We start from the raw sequence: 23,011 nt of genomic DNA, 5'->3' as shown, positions 1-23,011 counted from the left end.
CCTAAGATATAAGAAGCAGTCCTAGTTTCCCTAAATTTTTTGGGTTGGGGGCACCGTCGAGGCATTGCCCTCGCAATATATAAGAAAGAAAGGCCCAGAGAGTTTCATACTGTCTACCCTCTCTAAGGTAAATCAAGAACCATTTTGGTTCAGCATACCTCGATAAAACATACCCAGAATCTTGCTCAAGGTTATCTTATTAATTAGATCATAGGTAAATGCATCTATCATTTAGACTAGTACATTGTCATCTCAGTGTTCCCTCTTTTGGAACAATAAATTCTTAATTTATCAAGCACACCAAGTGCCCATGTAACCTTGTGAGATTTGTACACATCCTACATGCATTTAACAAATATTGTGTCTTAAAGCATAACATGCATTCTCATAACAAAGAATCATGTCAACATGCTATTTAGCAATTCAATCATGTAGTATCACCATATTTTCAATATTCAGGATGAGCATGCAATAATATATATATATATATATATATATATATATATATATATATATATATATATATATATCATTCTGAATTCGCACATATGATCAATATGCAATAAAATCAATATGTTCATATTCATCTTTTGCATGCTTTGCACTTATAAACATGCACATAATCAATTTATCATAAAATAACATAATTAAATCTTATACTTGAACAAATTCATAAATCTTAATTATAATATGTGTAAGAGCACTTTTTCCTCAAAAATAGACCATCTTTACACCATAACCATAACTTACCAAAAGCAATTGGCCTCATATTTATCTCTATCACCAATATTTATATCAGATATAATGTAATTCAAAAATAAGAGTTCCCATAAACCCTCATCGAGCAAATCGATATGACTCCAATTAATATCTTGACTTTTTAGTTCTCAAATCATAGCAGACCTAAATAAAATATTCATGATAACATAAAAATTAAAGAACTCACTGCAACTATCCCGTAACAAAAAACATATAAGTTTTTTTTTCGATCCAGGTCCCCATAAGCTCAATAAAAAAGGCTTACATATTTTTAATTATGTTCAGTTATAATCATGCTTAAACAAGATGAATACACATAATTTAATTCAGTTTATGTTATACAAACTTGTAAACATTCATATCTCATCAACATGTCTTTAGAAGAATCAAAATCTAAGAATAACTCCAAAACCCTAAATCAATTTCTAAGAAATCAGGGTTTTGATTATCATACGAAGAAACCATCATATATTCATTAAATCAAGCATGAATCTAGAGATTTAACGAACTAACATGTTGAATATGATCATCTAACTAAGAGTACTTGCTTTTGGAATCAATCAAAATAGTTAATTTATAAGACAATAGAAATTATGTCATGTCACACACATACAACTCACATAAACCTTCATTCAGATCTTCTCACATGTTTAGCACTTTATTTTTTATTCCATAGGGTTTATAAACACTAATAATATGCCATACATGTCAAAAACATATTTAAAACCCTAAGGTACACACACGTTACTACTTAAACACAAGCATAAGTCTTCAGAGAAAATCGAATCCTTGTTGACTCATCTTTACAAAATCTATCAGAAATAACCGGACACATATAAAATCATGATATTTACAATGATTATTTGTACCTGTCAAGAACACCACCCAACAAATAGATCTCAAAAATAATAAATACATAAATAATAAAAAATATTTTACAAACCCCTATTTTGATAGAGTTTACATTCAGAATCTGCAAACTACAAGATTTTTATTAGATTAATATATTTCTTGAAATTTATGTAGGATGTTTTTTACCAAACCCTTTTTACACGATCTATTATTATGTATTAAAATTCACCCAAAATATTTATAAAATATTTAGAATCATTTTTCTTAGGCATTTACATCTTTTATCAAAGATGGGTCGAAACAATCCTGTAACTAGAGTCAGAAATTAGTGCTCTGTTAAAATGGATGTTTTTTCCTCAATACGAGTCCAAAACAGATGAAATAAGATTCCAAATTCAAGGTCAAGATGTATAGATCTTCATAGTGATTTTATTTAATTTTTTTAAACTGATATTAAAAAAATATCAATTTATTTATAAAACTGGTCGGGAATAATATATCAAACATCACTGATTTTGGTTTCTCAGAAAATGTTTTTTATAAAAACTCTTTTTAAGATCATAAAACCTTTAGAATCTTATTATTTTAGATTTGATCAGAATTAATATGGATTAACTTATGAATAACACCATCAATAATCAAGATATGACTAAATCTAATACGAAACAACGAAGAAACTCTATTTAGGCATGTTTCTCAAAATCGTTTTTATGAAAAACTCATGATTCATCATCTTCGAATCCAATAACGATTTATTCAACAAAAAAAACATGTATAAAAGAACAAGACATGTAAATATTCTGTTAGAAATAAAAATAACTCAGATATGCATACTTAATGCATGTAAAAAACATCTATTACGTAAATCTTACCTGAGAATCGATAGATCTTTAAGACAAAAAGAGAAAATCGACTAATCTGATTTTTACACCATCACAACCGCCAAAGTTTGTGCAGGTTTAATGGCTGATAGAAAAGTTTTAAGAAGAAGAAAGATGAAAGAAAAAGAAAAAAAAGATGAAAAAAAGAAGAAGATAGAGGATTCTAATGAGAATAGGAGAGAGAAAACTAACATTGTTAATCCTCCTCATGAGGGTCTCTATTTATAGATGAACTTAGGCAAAAGTTTCATCTCTAATATAAGCGGTTAATATCTATTAATCTTTTTATCAATAAGAAAATAAATTTTGATCATAATTTATTAAATTTTAAAATTAATTAAGCTAAAGGTGAAAACTTTTTACCCTGACTTGGGTTTCAGTGACATGGTAACCTTCTAGAAAGCCTACAAACCCAAAGACTCATCAGAATTTAACGTTTAAATAGTTGATTCGATAGCCCTCAAAACATAGATCGTCATGGTGGTCTTAGATTTAATCTTACACACACGGATCAACAAAAAAAAATTGTCAATGTGAAAAAATATTAATTTTTGACTTATAATTAGGCATAAACTTCGATCGATGATAAAATGCTCAAATCAACACCAATTTGAAAATGTAGACAGTCAATTTTGATGCCCTCAAAATAAGAAACATCAAGGTTGAATTCGATTTAATAGGTGAGCTACCAATCAATCAAAATTTCTATGAAAATAGTAATAACATTGTTTAGAGCATCTGACTATTGGTCGAATCCAATGAGATTAGATCCAAACATCTTGAGTTATATTCAATTCAATCCATCCCTAATTAGATCCAAATCCAATATTCATAATCTAAAATTATATAAATAATTTACTTTTTTGTTTAGCCCACATATTTTAAAATTTCCAATTATTCTTGCAATATTCTTGAGACTTAATTTTATAAGAATTCAAAATCAAGAAAATCAAAAATTTACAATTATAGTCATAAATGCACTGATAATTCATCATTTATTTATTAATTGTGAAGAAAAAATCTCAAATTTTACAGTAAATGTGTTAAAACTGTAAAAATCAACTCAGCTATAAAAGCATGTTTTAAGGGCTTCCTTTTTACATTCCCCGTACAAACATTTAAAGGAGGGATTAGCTAATAGAGTAAGAAAATAAAATTTAATAATAAAAAAATACAAGAAATAAAAAAAGATGGTTTTCATCTCATCTCTTTCCTCTCTCTTTCTCTCTCGCCCAACACTTTCCTTTCCTGCTTCCACGGCCCCTCAGTGTCACCCTTGTCCTCAGTCCCACCATCACATAGACTCATCATCCGAGAACCCTCCTCAACCCCACATCACAGATCAATCTACCATATAGGGTCCTTCCTCATTACCATGAGTTTCTTTTTGTGTTTTTTTATTTTTATTTTTCAATAATTTTTTTTTGTTTTTTCTTGAATTTTGTTTTGTTTTTCAAACATGGTCATATAATAGAAGGCACATAGAAAAAAAACCACAGGTAGAGGACTAATTCTATAAAAATGCAATAGCAGGTTAGACATTTTTTTTAGGGATATAGGCCAAACAGACAACCTATCCATCAATAGCTGATCCAGTAGATCATTGAACTAATCCTAACAAGTTCTTTAGAGAGAGAGGAAACCAGACAGCCATTATAAAGTTAAAGAATCTTGATATGGTTAGATAAAGACTGAATTAGACCCAAGGGGTTTGGCTTAGTGGGATGGGGCCTAGACCATTTGATATGCATTCTAGGTTCAAATCCCATGGGCGTCACCCCCCTGCGTAAGCCAAAGCTTGGTGACTCCCTGAGGTCAAGGGGTGAGCTCTCATAGTTTTACGCCGAAATGGACAGAGACCATAAGTACGACAGGCTAAGCCAATGCGGCTAGGTCTGTGTGTGTGGGGCGGTTTCTTTGAGTAAAAAAAGAAGAAAATAAAGACTGAATTGATTATTCAATGTCAAACTAAATTAAAATAACAAAACATTGTAAAGTTGAAGAAATTAACATTTTTTATTTACATTTCTCCTTTCATCAATTTGGTCAAAATATTAGAGCTTGCAGTACAGAAAACAAATTGTGAACTTTAAGAGAACGTAGATGAAAAGATAGAATTTCTTGTATATTGCTTCATCATAAAATACAATCAGAATATATAGGATTATAGGATACATGATAAGAGGAAGGTAGGAATACAAAAAAGAAAAAAAAAACTTAGTTTGTTACAACAACATCTCATTTGATAGGACTCTTAGGTAGATTATGATTCTCCTTAATCAAAGGAGATTCAATCGGTTACACAAAACTTATCGTAATCTTAACACAAACTGCATAGAAGACTTATTCCTCTTGTGCTTTCGTAGAAATTTTTGACAATCCCTACTTCCAATCCAAAGCAAACCAAAATTCAAGTAGCAACAAAGATCAACAATTTGTAGAGAGAAGTATTTACGTATGTATATGTACATGAGAGAGACAAAATCCATTTCTCCATGGTGGTATTTTTTAGAGATTTGCTCATAAAAAGACAAGAGAAAGCTTGATTGAACAAGCTAGATTACCATCTTTAGCAAAACCAGATATTTTATTGAAAAACAAGAATTAAAAAATACTAAAAAACTCATCGTGATGAGGAAGGACCCTATATAGTAGTTTAATCTGTGACATGGGGTTGAGGAGGGCTCTCACCGAATAGTGGAAGTTGTGGGGCCGTGGGAGCATAAGGCAATGGTGGGAATGACGGGGAGGACCAAAGGGTGAGCTTGTGGCATAGTGACAAAAGTTAAAAATGGCAAAATATCATTTTTCAAAAACTTGCAAGAATTTGAAAAAAAATCATATAAATCTCGCATTTTTTGGCAAAATCTTGGCAATAAAAAAATGATTGAAAAATATAAAAATTAATTTTATAAGAAATATTAATAAATTTTATTAAAAAATTAAAACACAAGGTTTTTTCATGATAAATAGCTGTTTAAAATGTAAATATTGCATTTAAATCATGGTATTTATGTTTTTCATAAATCTCGTGATATTTTGAAATCTTGTAAGAAATTGTTGTTTTAAACTTTCAGAAAATTTCTCAAGATTTTCATAAAATCTCGCCGCTATGGGTTGTGGGGCCGTGGCAGCAGGAGGAGAAAAAGGGGCTGGGAGAGAGAGATGAAAAGAAAAATGAACAGTTGTGTTTTTCTTTTTTTATTATTAATTTTCCTTTCATCTCATTTGGCTTTCTCTGTTAGCTAACCCGTTAGAGGTTTATATGGTGGAATGCAAAACGGAAGCTCTTAAAACACACTTTTCCAACTAAGTTGATTTTACTGTTTTAACCCATTAAAAAATTTACTGATTTTTTAAAAGTGCCATGTTGTAAAGTTATTTGGTCATTTTACTCGATTGAATGGGTCTAGGTCTAACACTCAACGTAACTAGTTTTAATGGTAGATTAACCTTTTATATATATATATATATATATATATATATATATATATATATATATATATATATATATATATATATATATATATATATATAGATAGAGAGAGAGAGACGGGCATAACAGTGGATGGTTTTTTCATCCACTGTTAATAGGCGAAAAGAGTCCGGCTGATAGCGAGCACGATCAGCGGCTGACCTTCTTTTTATTGGATAAGGAAAGTCATATATATATATATATATATATATATATATATATATATATATAGAGAGAGAGAGAGAGAGAGAGAGAGAGAAAGAGAGAGAGACCAAAGGAATGTCCAAAATCTACAAACAATGATCGTCAGATGGCTTTCCTTTCCTAATGCTTGAGCATCTCATCGAACCTCATATATTTGTTTTTTATTATTTATTTACTAAAAAATATCGATTTTATATGAAGACTTTATGACACATAGGCATGTTATTGGAAACTTGAAAATTCCACCGTTCACAATGCATTTAAAACTTTACAATACAAAGTATTGTGGGCTGTTGATTTGCAGTGCTTTAAAAAATGCATCTAAACATGGAAAATTCATAATCCAAAATATGTTGCACATTAAATAAATGGTAAAAATTCAATATATAAAATTTGATCTATGAAAAAATCAATCATTAGAAAAAGAACGCCATTGATAGAGAGAGAGTAAAAAGCAATTGAGACTTGATGCTTTTGGAACCCTTGAATATACAAAACAACCCACAAGTGTGGGACTATGCCCTATAATAAAGTGCACAATAAGAACTCAAACATGTTGACCACCGGTGCAGCAGTACTTGATAAAGATCAAGCTACTGTGTAAGGGTTTCATATTGGAGATATTCCTGAGATGGATTCAATGGGTCTTGTAGCTCAATCCAACCCCAATATTGCAGATCCATTTGCTACCAACCAAAAATGTCAAGTTAAAATCGAAAATAATGACAACAAAATTTGTTTCTCTGGGTATCATAGAGCAAAACTTGACAAGTTAATGAACTTTAGAGTTCTTGCTTAGGTGGGAAGCTGTTTCTCATGACCGTGGAGCTGGACATTGAGCATATATAGCAGGTCTCAAATTGTGTCTTTGGGCTGAAATAATTTGGACCAAACTGGCTCAAGTGGTAATGGGCATGGAGAGAAGTTGCTGACCCTTATGTCTCATGTTCGACTCTGAGTGCCTTTCAAGTGGTGAGCTCCATAAGAGGTTGGTTGTCGGTAGGGGTGGCAAAACCTGACACGACCCGCCAACCCGTCTCTTAGGCGGGTTCGGGTTGGGCTTAAGCCAACCCGTTTAATAAACAGGCCGACCCACCTAACCCGTTTATTAAACGGGTCGGGTTCAGGTTGGGGGTTTGCCAACCCAGCTGACCCGTTTAATAAACGGGTTAGGCAGGCGGGTCAACCCGTCAACCTGACCCGCCAACTGACTCGCGAACCTGAGAACCCGTTTACCCGACCCAACCCATTTATTAAATGGGTTGGCGGGTTGTTTCAGGTTACCCGTTTATTAAACCGGCCGGGTTCGTGTTTGCCACAACCGACCCGTTTAATAAACGGGTCGGGTTCGGGTTGAGGTATGCTGACCCGCCACGATTGCCACCCCTACCCCCACCCAAAGGAATTCCCACCTTTCGGCTTAAACAAGAAGTGACACCCTTGAGATTTGAACCTAGACCGCCTGCCTAGGCCCCACCCAACTAGGTCAAACTCCTTTGAGAGTGGAACTACATGCTAAATGGCTTCTACATCTTAAAACCTTTTAATAATTTAAGATTGTGATCATGAGATGCCTGCATACAACTTAAAAGTCACGTTCCATCATGTCATGCTGCCACTTGTATTGGAAGACAGAAACAACTAAAAATAAGTGGCCAATGCTTCTGGACTTATTTTTTAAACTCAACACTGTGTCATGGTATCATTTTCCTTCTGGGCTTCAAACTATGCAACAAATGATGTCGATATTTCAAAAATATTCAATTTTGTGATGATATTTTCAAGAGCCTATACATTCTTCATAAAAAAGAAATATTTTTCAGTGTATTATCTATCTTGAAAATATTATGCTCTTTACTGACATTAATATAATTAAAATAGTTTTGTATTTTTTGAGGGTTTTTTTTCATTTGCTTACAGTTTTTATGCATGTTTTATATATTTTTAATTTCTGCACATCCCAATATTTTCTCGAGAGTTTTTCAGAAACAAATTTTAAATTTATTGTGAGACTTTCTTCGCGGAGATTTTTTTTTTCCGGGACGGGGTCGGTGACACTGGTTTCAAACTCTAAAAAAGATGGCTTACTTATCAGTTATTTACAGAAAACACGCTCAACTTTTTATTATTGCATTCCACCTTCAATAATGCCTAAGATATAAAATTCACCCTTTTGTCTTTTATTTATAAAAATATCTCATTAACTCATCTTATATTTTGGAGAGCAGATTAAGTGATCTGTCAAATCACTTTAAGTTAAGTGATTTGGCATCCTCACCGTCCACAATGTACAGGAGGACCAGAGATTCTTGTGTGATGAAGCAATGGGAGGGTGAAGATGTTAAATCATTTTCTTAAAGTGATTTCACAGATCACCAGATCTTGAATTCCATTTTTTGGCTTAATGAAATAAACTAAGGGCAACCATCCATCCACATTACAATGCAAGTGTGGTAGGGTTAGGAAATCAGATGAGCCACATTCACAGTTATAAGGTGAGTTTGAACACCTCAAGCTGGGTTGTTTATGAACCTTAGTTGCTGATAATGGTGATGTTAGCTGGGTTATCAGCTTAGGTCCTTTGCTGTCAAGGGGTTGCGTTTATATTGGGTAACCAAACCTGATTTCTCAGATATGGGCATGGAAAATGCGGACCCAAATATTCTGAATCCGGCTCGAGTAATATGTAGGCCGGATTTGGGTCATGATTTTTGCCGTGTACCTGACCTGGTCTGAGTATAAAATATATTGTTAATAAAAAAAAATTCTGAAATGATGTAGATTTGAGTCTTGAATTCCATTTTTGTGACCCGATAAAACCCCAACCTGAATTTGTTATTTGGGGGGGTTCAGATATACCCTAATGGGTCTTGTACTCGACCCGTTGACAGCCCTAAATGAAGAGAACGAACAGGTGACGATCTCATAACACTGATTTGGCAAATCAAGGATCCACTCAATCGCAGTTAAATGCAAATAACGAAATATTAAGCTGCTTTTGTAAATATTAGATACATTTTGGGTTTCTTGAATTTAGTAAAAAAAAAAACCCGTTAAATTTACTGAACAAAAATAAAACTGAAAACAAATAAAGAACGACATATCTGCTCCCATCTTCCCGCAAAATTTCTCTCTCTCTCTCTCTCTCTCTCTCTCTCTCTCGTCGATGCATCCCCAAATCCTAAGATTTCCGATGGTGGAGAGTCCCATTCCGGTCGACAATCGTCTCTGCTTCTCCCCATCTTCCCGATTTCGCGTTTTCCCCGGTTTTTTCTGTACCGATATCGCGAAATCCCCCGGTCTCCCCTGCATCAAACATGGGCTTCCCGCGATCAGGAACTGCAAAGATCTCGGCTCCGCGACCCCGAAGAGGATTGACTCCGGCCTCCAGGAATCGACGGGAGCTCGCGAAGCCAGCGACATCGCGGCGAAGGACGTCGACATTGCGACGCTCGGGAACCTCTGCGTCGACATCGTCCTTGGTGTGCCCAGCTTGCCCCCCTCTTCTGCCGAGGAGAAACGCGCCTACATGGATCAGCTCTTGGCGTCGCGCCCCGAGAAGGTAATCGATCGAGCTTTCGTTTTGTGCGAATTTGCTGGCGTTTTCGTTCGCTTTCGGTCTAATTCGTTTCGGTAGTTTGCAAATTTGGGGAATTGAGATGAATCGTTTGATGTTTTCTTGGTTAGAAAAGGAGAAATTTTGAAACACGTAGGTGCAAGCATTCCTGTTCCGGTTTCGGTGTTTGTTTGGATTGTTGGTAGCTTGAGATTGATGTAAATTTATCTATCGTTTTCTTTCGTTCTTATACAAAAATAGGAAAATTTTGTAACCGGTAAGCAACACTACGTACTCGGATTCAGAACATTTATGTTACAACTCCGTTGTTGTTTGATAAAATTTGGAGATGGGAATGGTGCTTGTTTCAATGGAATTGAACGCAAATTCAAGGGGATGCAGAAAACTTTGGCTCAATCTGTGCGAAAAAATGCAGAATTTCTGTTCTTTATTAATGCCTAAGAACGAACATCACGTTACCATCTTTTGTGGAATATGGGTACGCGTTCAACATAGTTCATGGAACACTAATCTCTAATCGGTGGAACTGGATTTCGATTAGATGAACAAAAACTGCTAGTACAGTTTATTGGGGTTTTGCTCATATCAATACTAGGTATTTGGTGAAGCACGTCCAGTGAAAGGAAAAACAAAAAAAAAAGATATGAATGGCCAACACGATAAAGAACTAGGGCCTCAGTTGTATTCCTTTTGTTTACAATCACACGTCTTTTATATTTTACATGAGATGTAAAATCTAGAAACAAGGAAAGAATATATCAGTTACAACAAGATTTTGAATTTGAAAATATTTGCATGGACTACTCCCTATCTAGTGCATGATTTTAGGAGCTGCGCCCTATCCATGCCATGTGGTTGGTTCATTATGGCTATCCTTATCCATGCGTGTGATTCTCAATACGTCCTGTGTTGGTTTTGTGAATCTGAAAGACCATTACATGGAGTGAACATTTCTTCTTGAAAGCATGTTTTGCTGGTGGTTCGGAAAACTGATTCTATGCGAGAAAAAAATTGTTCACACATGACATCCGCATTTCGTAGAATTTGAGGGGGTGTCAACTATAATCAATGTTTATAAACAGGGGTGCCCTCTCCTCATCTTTTGTGGAATAACAATTATGTACTTACTGTCACAAAAAAAAAGAAACAGAAATTTTTTTGTTCCACTTGATGGACTTTTGAAATTATGGACTAAGAGGGAATTGTAATTTCAGCAGCCTTTTATGGATGCTAACAAGTTCACCACAAATTTATATGCCTAACAAATAAAAAGATTTGTGTTTTCATGGATTAATAATCAATATCATAGCTAATCCACTAACAGGAATACCTAATCCGCTCCTTTATTTCTTTCTTGATTCAAACCTTGGGCCTTTTTTCTGGTTTTGCAAATGCATTTTCTCCTTTTTCGACTGCAATTCCGATCAGGAATTTGGTCCTCTTTCCCATTTATGACCACTAATCTGACATTTCCGTAGTTATTTCCTGCTTCTGCGGACCATAACGAGAGACTAGTTAGCCTAGCTCGTGTCTCATTTTGTATCCCACACTCGCCTAGAACGGCGAAATCCCCATGGCGCTGTAAGGTTCTTATTTGAAAGAAGGAGTGTCTATTTTGCTCATGAGCGTAATGGTATTATAAGCCTGCCTGACTCCGAGACCAACTGGTCGAACAGAGATGAAAGTTTGCCATAGTGATCCAGGAGTCCCGTGTGGAAGCACTCTCACTCAACGGATCAAAGGTACGCCGGGGATAACAAGCTGATGACTCCATTCGTCTCTGTCAACTCTTGGCCACTCTATTGCTATTGTCGCCTTCCAGCCTGCCCATGGCTGGTTCACCCCTTTTCTAGTAGCCCAGCCTCTAACCTTGAGCAACTCTTGTGTGACTCATGAAAGGCTTCCTTCAGCAAATAAGAACTGCAGAAAACGATTCACCAGCGAATTGACTCTACAAGATATAGGTTGTGACCTCATGAAACCCCTTTTCCTTTCCTTTCCTTTCCTTTGAAAAGGAAGTCAGTGCTATGCCAGCATATCCAGCCAAGGTTCACTCATGTACACCTACAACAGTATCTGCCATAATGGACAAGAAGACTTTCACAATTCTTGCGCTTTCGAAGATGTATCAGTGCCGCCAGCAGAAGCCGCCTGGGGCTTTCCGTTGTTGCCAGCGCTTTCCTGGGCCAAACCAGAATTCTTCTTTCTTAGAAATGGCAAAAGGTAGAAGGCTGCTATTCGGCCAGCGGGTGGAATGAGGAGAGGGTCCGGCTATCATACCACTGCATTTCTATAATTTTATAAAGAATAATTAACACATTTATTAGCTGTACTATGGAAGCGCATGATGACCTTTAATGTGTTTCATTGATAAAATTGCCAACCTGGCTATAGTGATGGTAACTAATGAATCAAATCATTTCATTTTGAACTTTTTTAGGTTGATAAAATTGTTGGAAGTATGGATGTCTAATGAGAGGCCCTGGATGTTAGCAGCTCCCATATGCTAGAAAAAGTATGTATACTTTAGATATGGCTATATTCTTGTTTCTTTACATTTGTTGTATCATATTTGGTATTATTTTGCTTTCCCCTTGTTCTCATTTTTCATAGAATAAACACTCTGTGTTTCATGTAGCTCACCCAGCAAAAGTTTTCAGTTCCTTGGAATGGGCTTTTAGTTCCACAATCATTCTAAAATGGAGTATCAATGATTTATATATATTTCTGTGTGCTTATTTTTTTATATTTGCTGTACTGGTTGTTTCTTGTTGCCCTACATATGTTAAGAAGGGTGTTGCCTTCTTCTGATTGTATCTTAGTTGGTGGTGCCGGTATTTTGTGGGTTTACATGCCTTACTAATGTGCGAATATTATGTGTAGAAATATTGGGAAGCCGGTGGTAATTGCAACTTGGCTATTGCTGCAGCAAGACTAGGGCTTAAGTGCTTAACACTTGGTCTTGTGGGTGATGAAATTTATGGAAGTTTTCTTGTGGATGTGCTTGGTGACGAAGGTATTGGCATGGTGAGAATGAACGAAGATGCTGAAACTTCCACAAGTGATGGTGTGCTATATGAAACACTTCGTTGTTGGGTTTTAGTGGACCCACTACAAAGGCACGGGTTTTGCAGGTAGATTGGTTCCATTTTATTGACCTTCCTAATTTCTCTATGGTGGTAATTAAATGTTAATGTGTATATCTTAAGCAAATTGTTTTTTATCCGTGGGCACTTGTTTCCCTCCAAATATCAAAATGTTTGCATCTGACTCTCATTGTTTTCTTGTAATGGTAGTGTTTTTGATTTTAGCAAGGAGCCAGCATTCAGTTGGTTGAAAAAGCTTTCAGGACAAGTGAAGAAGGCCATTAAACAGTCAAAGATTCTGTTCTGCAATGGTTATGCCTATGATGAACTTTCTCCTGATTTAATTGTCGCTGCACTGGAGTATGCAAGATGTGTTGGGACAGCAGTATTTTTTGATCCCGGTCCACGGGGGAAGAAACTTTTTTGTGGGTCTTCTGACCAGCAAAGAGCACTTAAAACGTATCTAAAGATGAATGATGTTCTCCTTTTAACTGCAGATGAGGTCAGTTTCTTTTCTTCTGAACATTAGTTTGTACCATATATTTGCTCTAATCTGGATATAAGTAAAAGTAGTGAAAAGAGAATAAGGATGCTTCCTTGACGTATCACTGCGGTATTAATTGGTTTTACAGTCTATTGTATCTTTGATGAAAAGAGGTGCTGCTTTTAAAGTTTTCCGGATAGTATTCAATATTTAGTAGCACAGTTTCATTTAGAATCATCGATGTTTCTTCTCTTGTTGCCTCCCTATTTATGTGCCCAGACACTGCAGTTGTAAAATAATTGTGATTCTGTATGTTCAATTAATAATGATCTCGATGCTTCTTTGATGTAGCTGAATGCAAAGAACTGTAATGCACTTGTGCAACTGTGGCCTCTCTTGGGCATGACCCTATGGTAGAAAACTGTCCTGCCCAATTCCACAATTTTGAATTACCACTAAGAACTTTGATGGAAAATTCTTTGTGGTTCTGACTTGTCAAAATAGCAATATGTGTTAAGACGGAAAAAAAAGAAAAGTCAAAAGGTGCATCTAATTAACCCATCCATCAATAACAAAAAGCTTTAAGTACCTTGAAGCCATTGAGAAGCATACTCCAAGAAAAAGAACACCACCAAGAAGTGCAATATTATGAATGCACGCAGAGATCCAAAACAAGGTGGAAGACTCTTGACAATTATGATGGTGAATTACGGGGATTGTAAGATGAGATGAAGTGCCATAATCACATCCAATGTTCTCATTTTGTGGGATAACAATGAGAAGAGTTGAAAGAAATGAAGGTATTTGGGCTTCTTATGGATTAAACACCATCTCTGAGTCTATTAAAGCTGATGTCATGCATCATAATTTGTGGAATTATGTGTTCTCTTCTTCAGATAGAATAGGGTTGAAGGGCCTAGTAGGATATCTAGGATAAAAAATTGAAAGGTCAACTGGTCAAGTAGTCAATATGGGGGGTTTCATCTCAAAAGAGAATTTCTTGATTTATTGAAGGAATTCAGTACATCTCACCTGATGAAATGAATTTCCATGAGGATCTGAACGTCCTATACTTAGGATACTAGATGGAACTGTGCCTAGCAAAAGCATCTATTCTGCCATTTTTCTGCCACCACTGGAGCGATTAATATGGTCATGCATACAGAACGTATTTTTATTATGGAATAAGGATGTGGAGAATCTCAGTAATTTTGTCAGCTTATTCCAACAAATTTTCTCAATCAATATTTATGAGCTTATTTGGTGTTAATGTCTAAGATCTGCTTCATGGTGAATACAGCAAGAGCTGGATGACTACTTCCGTTGACATGTTCAAATATGAAGGTGATGATATGTGATGTACCTGTATTAAATGGCTCAAGAATGTGTAATCATGGTTTTTATGGCTCATGAATGATGACATCATGGTGATGCTTCTTTGCTCCTTGTCGTTTTTTTCTCTTCAGTTTTGTCATTTTCTCCTTTTCCTGATTTGTTTTTTGGTAATTTAGGAAAAGCATAGCTGATAGACATGAAAATTTTCTACTGATGTGGATAAAATCTTATTCATTTTTGGATTCCTAGAAGTTGATCGTGCTCGTTTACCTGGCAAACCGAAGTGCTATCACAGGAAACTGCACAACAGAGGTTGAATATGATGGCCAATGGTTGACAGATTCCAAGGTGCTGTATGGCTCATTGCTTTGACAAGAAACCTTCTGGTGAATTGATCAAGTACAGAAAGTGTGCTGGGTGCACAGTAAACTGTAAATCCATCAGTAGCAAGGCATATCTAAGTGGCTCCCAAAAATCTATATTGCTTTCTTTATGTGCACAAATTATGAAAATCAGGCTGGCCTCAACAGATTTTCAATCTAGTGTTCCATGTTTAGTTGTCAAAGGCGACAGCTAAGCACCACCTAGGTGCAGCCCCATCGCCTGGGCGACTAAGGTGGGGCCCTATTTTAGCACCTAGGTGCTGCCTAGCTCACTTAGGCGGTGCCTAGTCTTAAGCCTAGGTTGGTCCTTTTTTTTTTACGTTGACCTTAAGACCCATATAAAAGGGGAAAGGGGGGACCTAATTCCCCCATTTCCCCCCTTTTTACTCTCTCCTCTCTCTCTCGGATTTTGGCAAGAAGACGAAGAAGAAAAAGAAGAGGTACCGGGTACGCCCTCCTCTCTCTCTCTCTCTCGGTTTCTCACTGTCTCTCTCGTTCTTAGTTCTCATTCTCTCTTTCTTTCTCGGTTCACAAAAACTTTTTTTTTCCTTTTTTTCTTTTCCTTTCATTTTCATTTTTTCCTTCATGTTTTTCCCTCCTCTTTGTTTTTTTTCCTTTTCTTCATGTTAATTATACTGTATTTCAGATATATTATATATACTATATTTCAGCATATATAATACAGTATTGTATGCTGAAAGACAGTATTATTAATACTGTATTTCAGCATATATATTATATTATTCTGAAATACAGTATTATTAATATTGTATTTCAGCATATTATATATTATATACTGCATTTATATATAAATATATTTGTGTTAGTACTGTAAATTATATATAATCTGTTTGTAATTTAATATAATTTGTTTATGGTTGATGTTTCTGAGTTATGTTTGTGTCTTTGTGTACTTCATTTATGATCTGTTTTACAGTTCTTTTTTAGAAATCACACTTCACATTCACCCACAGTACACACACACACACAGATGTTGATGCGCAGTTGCACACATATATAAGTTTTCTGTGTAAATATGTATAATTATATATTTTAACATATCATAAACATATATTATAAATTTAAGCAGATTATTTAATATAATTACTTTACAATGTTCGACGACATGTTATGTTTTGTATATTGCTTATTGTTGAGTGATTTTATGTTGTATACATGTTTATTATTAATTTTAGCAGTTTGTTTACATATTTTGTGTGTGTTTTTAATTTTTTATTTGAGATACCGCTTAGGCCCCGCCTAGTCTTTTTAGGGGCTCCACCTAGCGCCTTTGACAACTAAGGTTCCATGGTACCTTCTGTAGGAAATTGTCCATCAAAAGAAAAAGATTCACTTGTGATCATTTTGATGCTTATTAGAGACAAAATAGCACAAAGTTGTACGTTGGATGAAGAACACTTGGCTGACATATCCACAAAGGTATGTGCTTACAGATTAAGGGGTGGCTTCAGTAATATTTTAGCATTTGTTTCTCAAATTTTCAAGTCTAAGGCCTTCTGGATTATTAGGTTAGAATACAATTCTATGCTTTTCTAGAAAACAAGAAGATGGCAATTTTATGTTGCAATAATCACACCTTTTTTCTATCTGAAATAATGAAAAAATGCATCCTTTTTGTCCTTCAAAATCTCATTTTCTTTGTCATTCTCATGATATAACAGTGGTTTGTTGTATGATTTGATTAATCTGCTCTAGTTCTTTCTGTTATCATTTCATTTGACACAATAGTTGGGTTTCCCCTATAATTAGCTGGCTGGTTTTCATGTCTGTTGATTTGCAGCTTCCGTTGACTAGTTTGTCTGATCATATTTTACATGAAACTGTTTGCCTGTTGTTATAATCCAGTAGCTTATGCTAATTTACATGGTTATAAGAGGTAATCAATCTTTACAAGTTGGCATGCCAAGCTTAAATCCAATCAACTAACATGCATGGAAAATCAGGCTGAGTCTCTAACTGGTGCTGCAAACCCGATTAAGGCAGGAAAAGAATTGATAAGAGAAGGTGCTCGTACCAGATGGGTTATAATCAAAATGGGCTCAAGGGGATCCCTTTTGATTACAAAGTCGAGTGTCTGCTATGCACCTGCTTTCAAGGTAATGTTGAATATTGCTAATTGTTTTGCTTTTGCCTCCAGCCTTTTAGTTACTAAGTGTTATTATTTTGGGGGTTCAGGTCAGTGTTGTTGATACAGTTGGTTGTGGCGATAGTTTTACCGCCGCAATTGCCTTCGGATTTCTTCATAACATCTCTGCAATCAATACACTTGTTCTTGCCAATGCAGTTGGTGGGGCAACTGCAATGGGCTGTGGAGCTGGTAGGAATGTTGCCAGCTTGGACAAAGTAATAGAGCTGCTGAAGATCTCAGATTTGAATGTGGAGAATTCATTGTGGGATAAGTTAATTGATGAAAACTTGGATGCAGTGTTCATTGTCCTCTCAAAGAGCATTATAAATGGTGTCGGAGATAGGTTAACTCGTGTCTCTGTAGAGAAGGTGGTGTCTGACCTGATTCCAAGGCTCGAGATTATGCAAAAAGGAGCAATGGCACCATTGTGATTTGAGAAAAGTGCAAATTTGCTGCTTTTTTGCTCAAGGAGACTGATAATGAATGCAGTTTCAGGTGATTCTGGTCTGTTATGATGAAATCTGCCTTTTCTGAATGGCCCAAGTTTGGGACTCCTATATTATAAGTCTTGATTTGAGAAGTATGAAAGATTCCTTGATTTTTTGCTCAATGTTTTCACTTCTGGTATCCCATATTGAAGCAATGGCGAGCCTCTAAAGCTAAAAGCTTTTTGGTGCTGATTAGAGCATGGTTCTACCTGATCAATTTTCCCACATTAACTTCACAAAATTTCACTGTAGTAGCAATTTTGCCTATTTATCAACTTTTATAGTTGCTTCTTGTTGCTAGATAGTAAGAGGTGTGTACCATTAAACTTCATTTTGTGTGATGAAGCTGTTGAGAAGTTGGTAATCTTTGTATTCTTGAAAAGTGACAAGGTTTTTGAGTTTGGAATAATTGCGTATTTGCATTAGGAAGCCATTATTATTGAGAACTGCTGTACCTGTTAAAAACATGAATCTTATTCTCGTGGTATTGTTATTGTTCCACTTTGTCTTTCTGCATCTGTTTTATGGTCTACCAAATGTTCCACAGGAACAGGTTGATGATGGCAACTAAAACTTCTAAAGTTCTAATTCATGAATCAACTTGAGAAGTTGTCTCTGATGGATTACTAAAGTGGTTTCTATGGTTCTCCTTTGCATGATGAAGCAAGTGCGTTTTGCTTTGGAGAGTGAAAAGTCTGTCACAATGATACATACGGGTATGACCTGACAGGTGACGCCAGTTCAACTCACAACTTTGATTTTTTTTTTTTTGGAAAATAGTACATGAGGACACAGAATTTTTTTAAATCAATGAAATCTTATTTTTAATATGCATTTTTATTGAGATACTATCAAAATGTATTAAAAATAAAATATTGCTCATGCGTATCAGTGTCCATGTCAGTGTGTCTGGTTGTCTCACCGATACCACACCACAGTAGCGTCTCTATGACAATAAAAATGGAATGGTGTGCTTTGTGTCAATGATAGATTATATCATGTGATTCATGTTTTCCTTGTCATGGTGAGAAAGGGTTATATCTCACATACGATGCTGTGCATCACGTGGATCCCAGCCATTCAAGAAACATATTATGGTCAGGTATAGTTTATAAAATTTTACCACCAGACTTGGATCTAGCACGAGTGCCAACTAGGATCTGCAATTTTTTCATTATAAAAAAAATAAAAAAGTATTATTTTACTAGGTAATGGATTGAGTTTGGTTCCTATAATCCTTACTAGGTCAGGTCGGACTCATTTTGGGCTTGGTACCGGCACCTTGGAGTTGGATCTGGGTAGTAAACCCACCTGCTCGGATGTGGGTGGTTCAGTGGGTGCCTGCCTGTGGTGGTGCAGTTCAGGCAGGTTGGCCGCAGAGTTGCGTTTGAGGAAAGGGTGTTCTATCAGCCAAAAAAACACTACGAGAAAGCTCCCAACGAGTTGGGTTTGGTTTGGACCTAGGTAGAACCAAACTCAGACCTGATTTGAGATAATGGTAGTGGGCCCAGACTTGGGTTCAATCTGACTCACCATAAGAGAAACCATACCCGGATCCTATAAGGATTACATAAACCAGGCCTGGACCGTACTTGGTAAAATAATATTTTTTTATCATTTTTACATTAAAAAATTACAGATCTTAATCAGAAATTGGGTTGGGCCCGGGTCTGGTACGAAGTTTCACAAACCATACACGGCTCCATATATTAATTGGACCCTTCTGTTTCAACTCGGATTCTCCAATCAGACCTTATATATCACCAAACCCTGACCCTATAGGGTTTGGTACGGGTCGGGCCCTGGTCAAACCCGACCCATTGGCACCCCTAGGAGGGAGTTTGCGGATATGATACGCATTGGATATAGGTGTTAGGGATACACAGAAAATTTTCAATTATTTTCATGTTTTTAATAATATTTAACTAAAAAAATATTTGTATATATGAAAATATCAAAAATAAAAATTAGAAAAAATTGCATCGTCAGACTATTTTACAAAAGAATTTACGAATTAGTGTCTTTATGAAAGAGCAAAAGGAGGATACCTAAAAGAATTTTAAGCCTCTGCCTTGAAGCCTTGCATTAAAATAGAAATACCATTTCTCTGTGTTGCCAAAATATGGTGTTGAGGATGGGATTGCCAACCACTATCACCCAAACAACAAAGAGCAAGAGAGCACTGAAAAAACCACAACAAACCTTCAATCCAGGGCTCCCAAACAGAACCTAAACTAAAATGACATGACCAAGAACATATGAAGTGTTAAGAAAAGACTACCTTTGGCATTACCCACACTAGGGGTGCCAATGGATCTGGTTTGACCCAGACCCTACCCGTACCAAATCCTATAGGGTCAAGGTCTGGTGATAAATAATTAAGTCCGATTAGAATCTGGTCAGACCCAAAGGGTCCAATTAATATATGGAGTCTGGTATAGTTTATGAAATTTCATACCAGACCTGGGCCTGACCCAAGTTCCAACTAACATCCTCAAATTTTCAATATAAAAAAGATAAAAAAAAAAGTATATATTATTTTGCCTGGTATGGTTCGCGGGTATGGTTCATGTAGTCCTTATAGGATCTGGGTATGGTAACATGAGTCCAGACCCGGTACCATCATCTCAACTAATGTCTGAGTTTAACTGGTTTCACCTGGGTCTGAACCAAACCCAACCCGTTGACACCCCTAACCCACACTCCCAAGTGGCCACACTAGAGCATAAATTTTCTTCCAACGTGGGGAATTTTGAGTATCGGACCTTTTTCCAAGCGAAGATATTGATAACCAACAAACTTCTAATATCATGGTTAAGAAGATCGATGGACAGTAAAATTCAACATCTTCTTTATCCTTCAAATAGGAAAGAGTAGAACTAAAAATTAATAAACAATGAGAGGCAAAACAGAAAACATCATTTGGCCGAATAAACTAGTGCATAGAGGACTACCACAGCTGCTTGATTTCATAGTTTAACCACGTATGATAAGATAGGGTTTAGTGCCTCCTACCCTCGTGGGTAATGAACCCCTTAGTAAGAAGCTGTAATATTTTTAATTGTTTGATGGTTTTTTTACCTGAACTTCCAGATGTGATCTACATATTCACCTTAGTAGAAATTGGTGCTTGGATCATGTTACTTCATCATGTATGTAAGATTTTGCAAGGACTGAAAATCAATACGATGTACCAAAATTTCAAGCCTTGTAAAATCATATTTTTACGTCAAAAAATTACGATCCAATAGTCGATCGTGTCACTAGTCACAAGGCAAAAAAAAATGTTGTGTCCCTGTGACATAAATGGGAAGTCTAATCAAAATGGAGTAAAACCAATGTGTAGATCTAGGAGATCAGTTTACCTACGGATTTGGAGTGTGCTTTTAGCCTTTTTCTTTTAGATAGTTGAAGGAGAACCACCTCGTTCATGGAGTTCTATAGCATAAAATCTTAGGTCCTTTTTGCCTACTAGGCAGCTTCGGCCATGTCAAAGGATGTGCAACCGTGAGTTTTGAACTCGTGAACTCCATCAACTTTGCCAAGTTCATGAGTCGCTCCTACCAGATGAGTGGAGTCTTCTTGGGCTTGAGCAGATGCCTTTGTCTATAAGTACGTACATGTACGACACATAAACGTGAGGGCAAAATCTTGAAAAGTATGACTCAGCCACCCAAGTTAATCGAATGTGATTAGGTCTCTACTAAGGCTGTCAACGGGCTGCGTCAGGGTTCGGATCAGCTCATATAACTAATAACTGGGTTTGAGTTTTATCGAGTCACAAACTCAAACCTGCATAATTTTAAAATTTCATTTTTAATATATATATATATATATATATATATATATATAGAGAGAGAGAGAGAGAGAGAGAGAGTAATGGATCCGTGGAGCTAAAGCACGTTAACCGTCCACCGCAACTCAAATTTCATTTTTTACCTTTACTGACGCACTAAAAGTGTCAGTAAATGGTCTGGGACCTTTACTTTTGAAAAAGGCGGTGCACTAAAAGCGCCAGTAAAAGTCAAAAACGTGATTTTTGCATTTTGTGGGATGACCGTCCATCAACGCGCGTAATGAAAGGTCAGCACACTTTAGCTCAGATTTAGCACCAAATGGGTTTAGCACACTCATCTCTCTCTCTCTCTCTCTCTCTCTCTCTCTCTCTCTCTCTCTATATATATATATATATATATATATATATATATATATATATATATATATATATATATATATATATATATATATATATATATAATACTTTCAGGTGCGGTACCTGAAAAAAAAATTAGGTCGAGTTCCCGGCAAAAATCATGACCAAAACCCTGCCCACATATTCATCAGGTCGGGTTTCAGTCAACTCACATATTATTCGGGTAGACACTTTTCATGCCCATATCAGATCATTTGGGTTCAGATTAAATCGGGTATCCAATACAAACTGAACCAGTTGACAGCCCTAGTCTCTACCCTTTTTGGATCTAAATTAGCACATAAAATAGTTGAACCGGGTCCACTTTGAATATGTGACACAAGTTTTTAACTGGACCAAATGGATTCTGGTACCTACCAATAACTTACAAAAAAGGTTTTGGGGCAATTGGATATTGGGTATCTGATCCAAACTTACCCATCCACATCCATACCTGGTGAGTGGTCACCCAATCCCCCCCAGCCTCAAGTAATCTGGGCTATGTCAAAAAGATACATGGACACAATGACACAGGATACGTGTTCCACTCACAAGTTCCACATTTTTTTTCAAAACTGGAACCAGAGGGTGCAGAGTTTTTTTATTTATTTTTTAATTAATAAAAACTATTTTTGATATTTTAATATTTAAAAATGTTTGTATGGTGATATTATTAAAAATGATAAAAATATTAAAATAATATTTGTACTTTCTGCATGTCATGTCATGTCATGTCATGTCTACTCATGTCACTAGGGCATGTGGCCACGGCTTGTAAATGAGCTGAACTAACTGAACATGGCATGTTCGGGCTAAACTCATTTACCAGATTATCACTGATTAAGGTGAGTTGGTTCATATATAAAAAATCATGTTATTTATACATGAAATATATTCTTTTTATATGTTAGAATTGTAATATATATATATATATATATATGGAAAAATATAAGCCGGTTTTGTACCATGATATCATAGAGTGGTACACGCTTTTGTTTATATAGATCCAACAACCAAATCGTAAATCAAACCATACACATGTGTTTAGCATAGTTTATTTACTATATTAAAAAGTTTTATCATGTTTAATACTATATCATGGCATTTCATTTTTAAGATGGTGAAAATCAACTGCTCGTAATTTAT

General features: G+C 35.8%; 1 protein-coding gene across 2 annotated transcripts; it reads left to right on the top strand.

The window, feature by feature from the left end:
- The first annotated feature begins 9,305 nt into the window (after nucleotides 1–9,305).
- Nucleotides 9,306–18,172, top strand: LOC149830530 (uncharacterized). 2 transcript variants are annotated; one of them, XM_090015843.1, is made up of 5 exons: nucleotides 9,306–9,733; nucleotides 12,632–12,882; nucleotides 13,045–13,336; nucleotides 17,001–17,153; nucleotides 17,233–18,172. In XM_090015843.1, exons 1-5 carry the CDS (start codon nucleotides 9,338–9,340, stop codon nucleotides 17,614–17,616), a joined length of 1,476 nt encoding a protein of 491 aa, XP_089871969.1. In that variant the 5' UTR covers nucleotides 9,306–9,337; the 3' UTR covers nucleotides 17,617–18,172. The 2 variants fall into 2 exon arrangements, with proteins under 2 accessions (XP_089871969.1, XP_089871970.1); XM_090015844.1 differs by having other exon boundaries at nucleotides 17,342–17,529.
- The last annotated feature ends 4,839 nt before the right edge of the window (nucleotides 18,173–23,011 follow it).

This window comes from Nuphar pumila, chromosome 8 (assembly GCF_984573655.1).
Source record: "Nuphar pumila chromosome 8, dmNupPumi1.hap1.1, whole genome shotgun sequence".
Lineage (NCBI taxonomy): Eukaryota > Viridiplantae > Streptophyta > Magnoliopsida > Nymphaeales > Nymphaeaceae > Nuphar > Nuphar pumila.
Note: the sequence above shows the minus strand (reverse complement) of the source record. Positions and strands in the feature narration are given on the sequence as shown.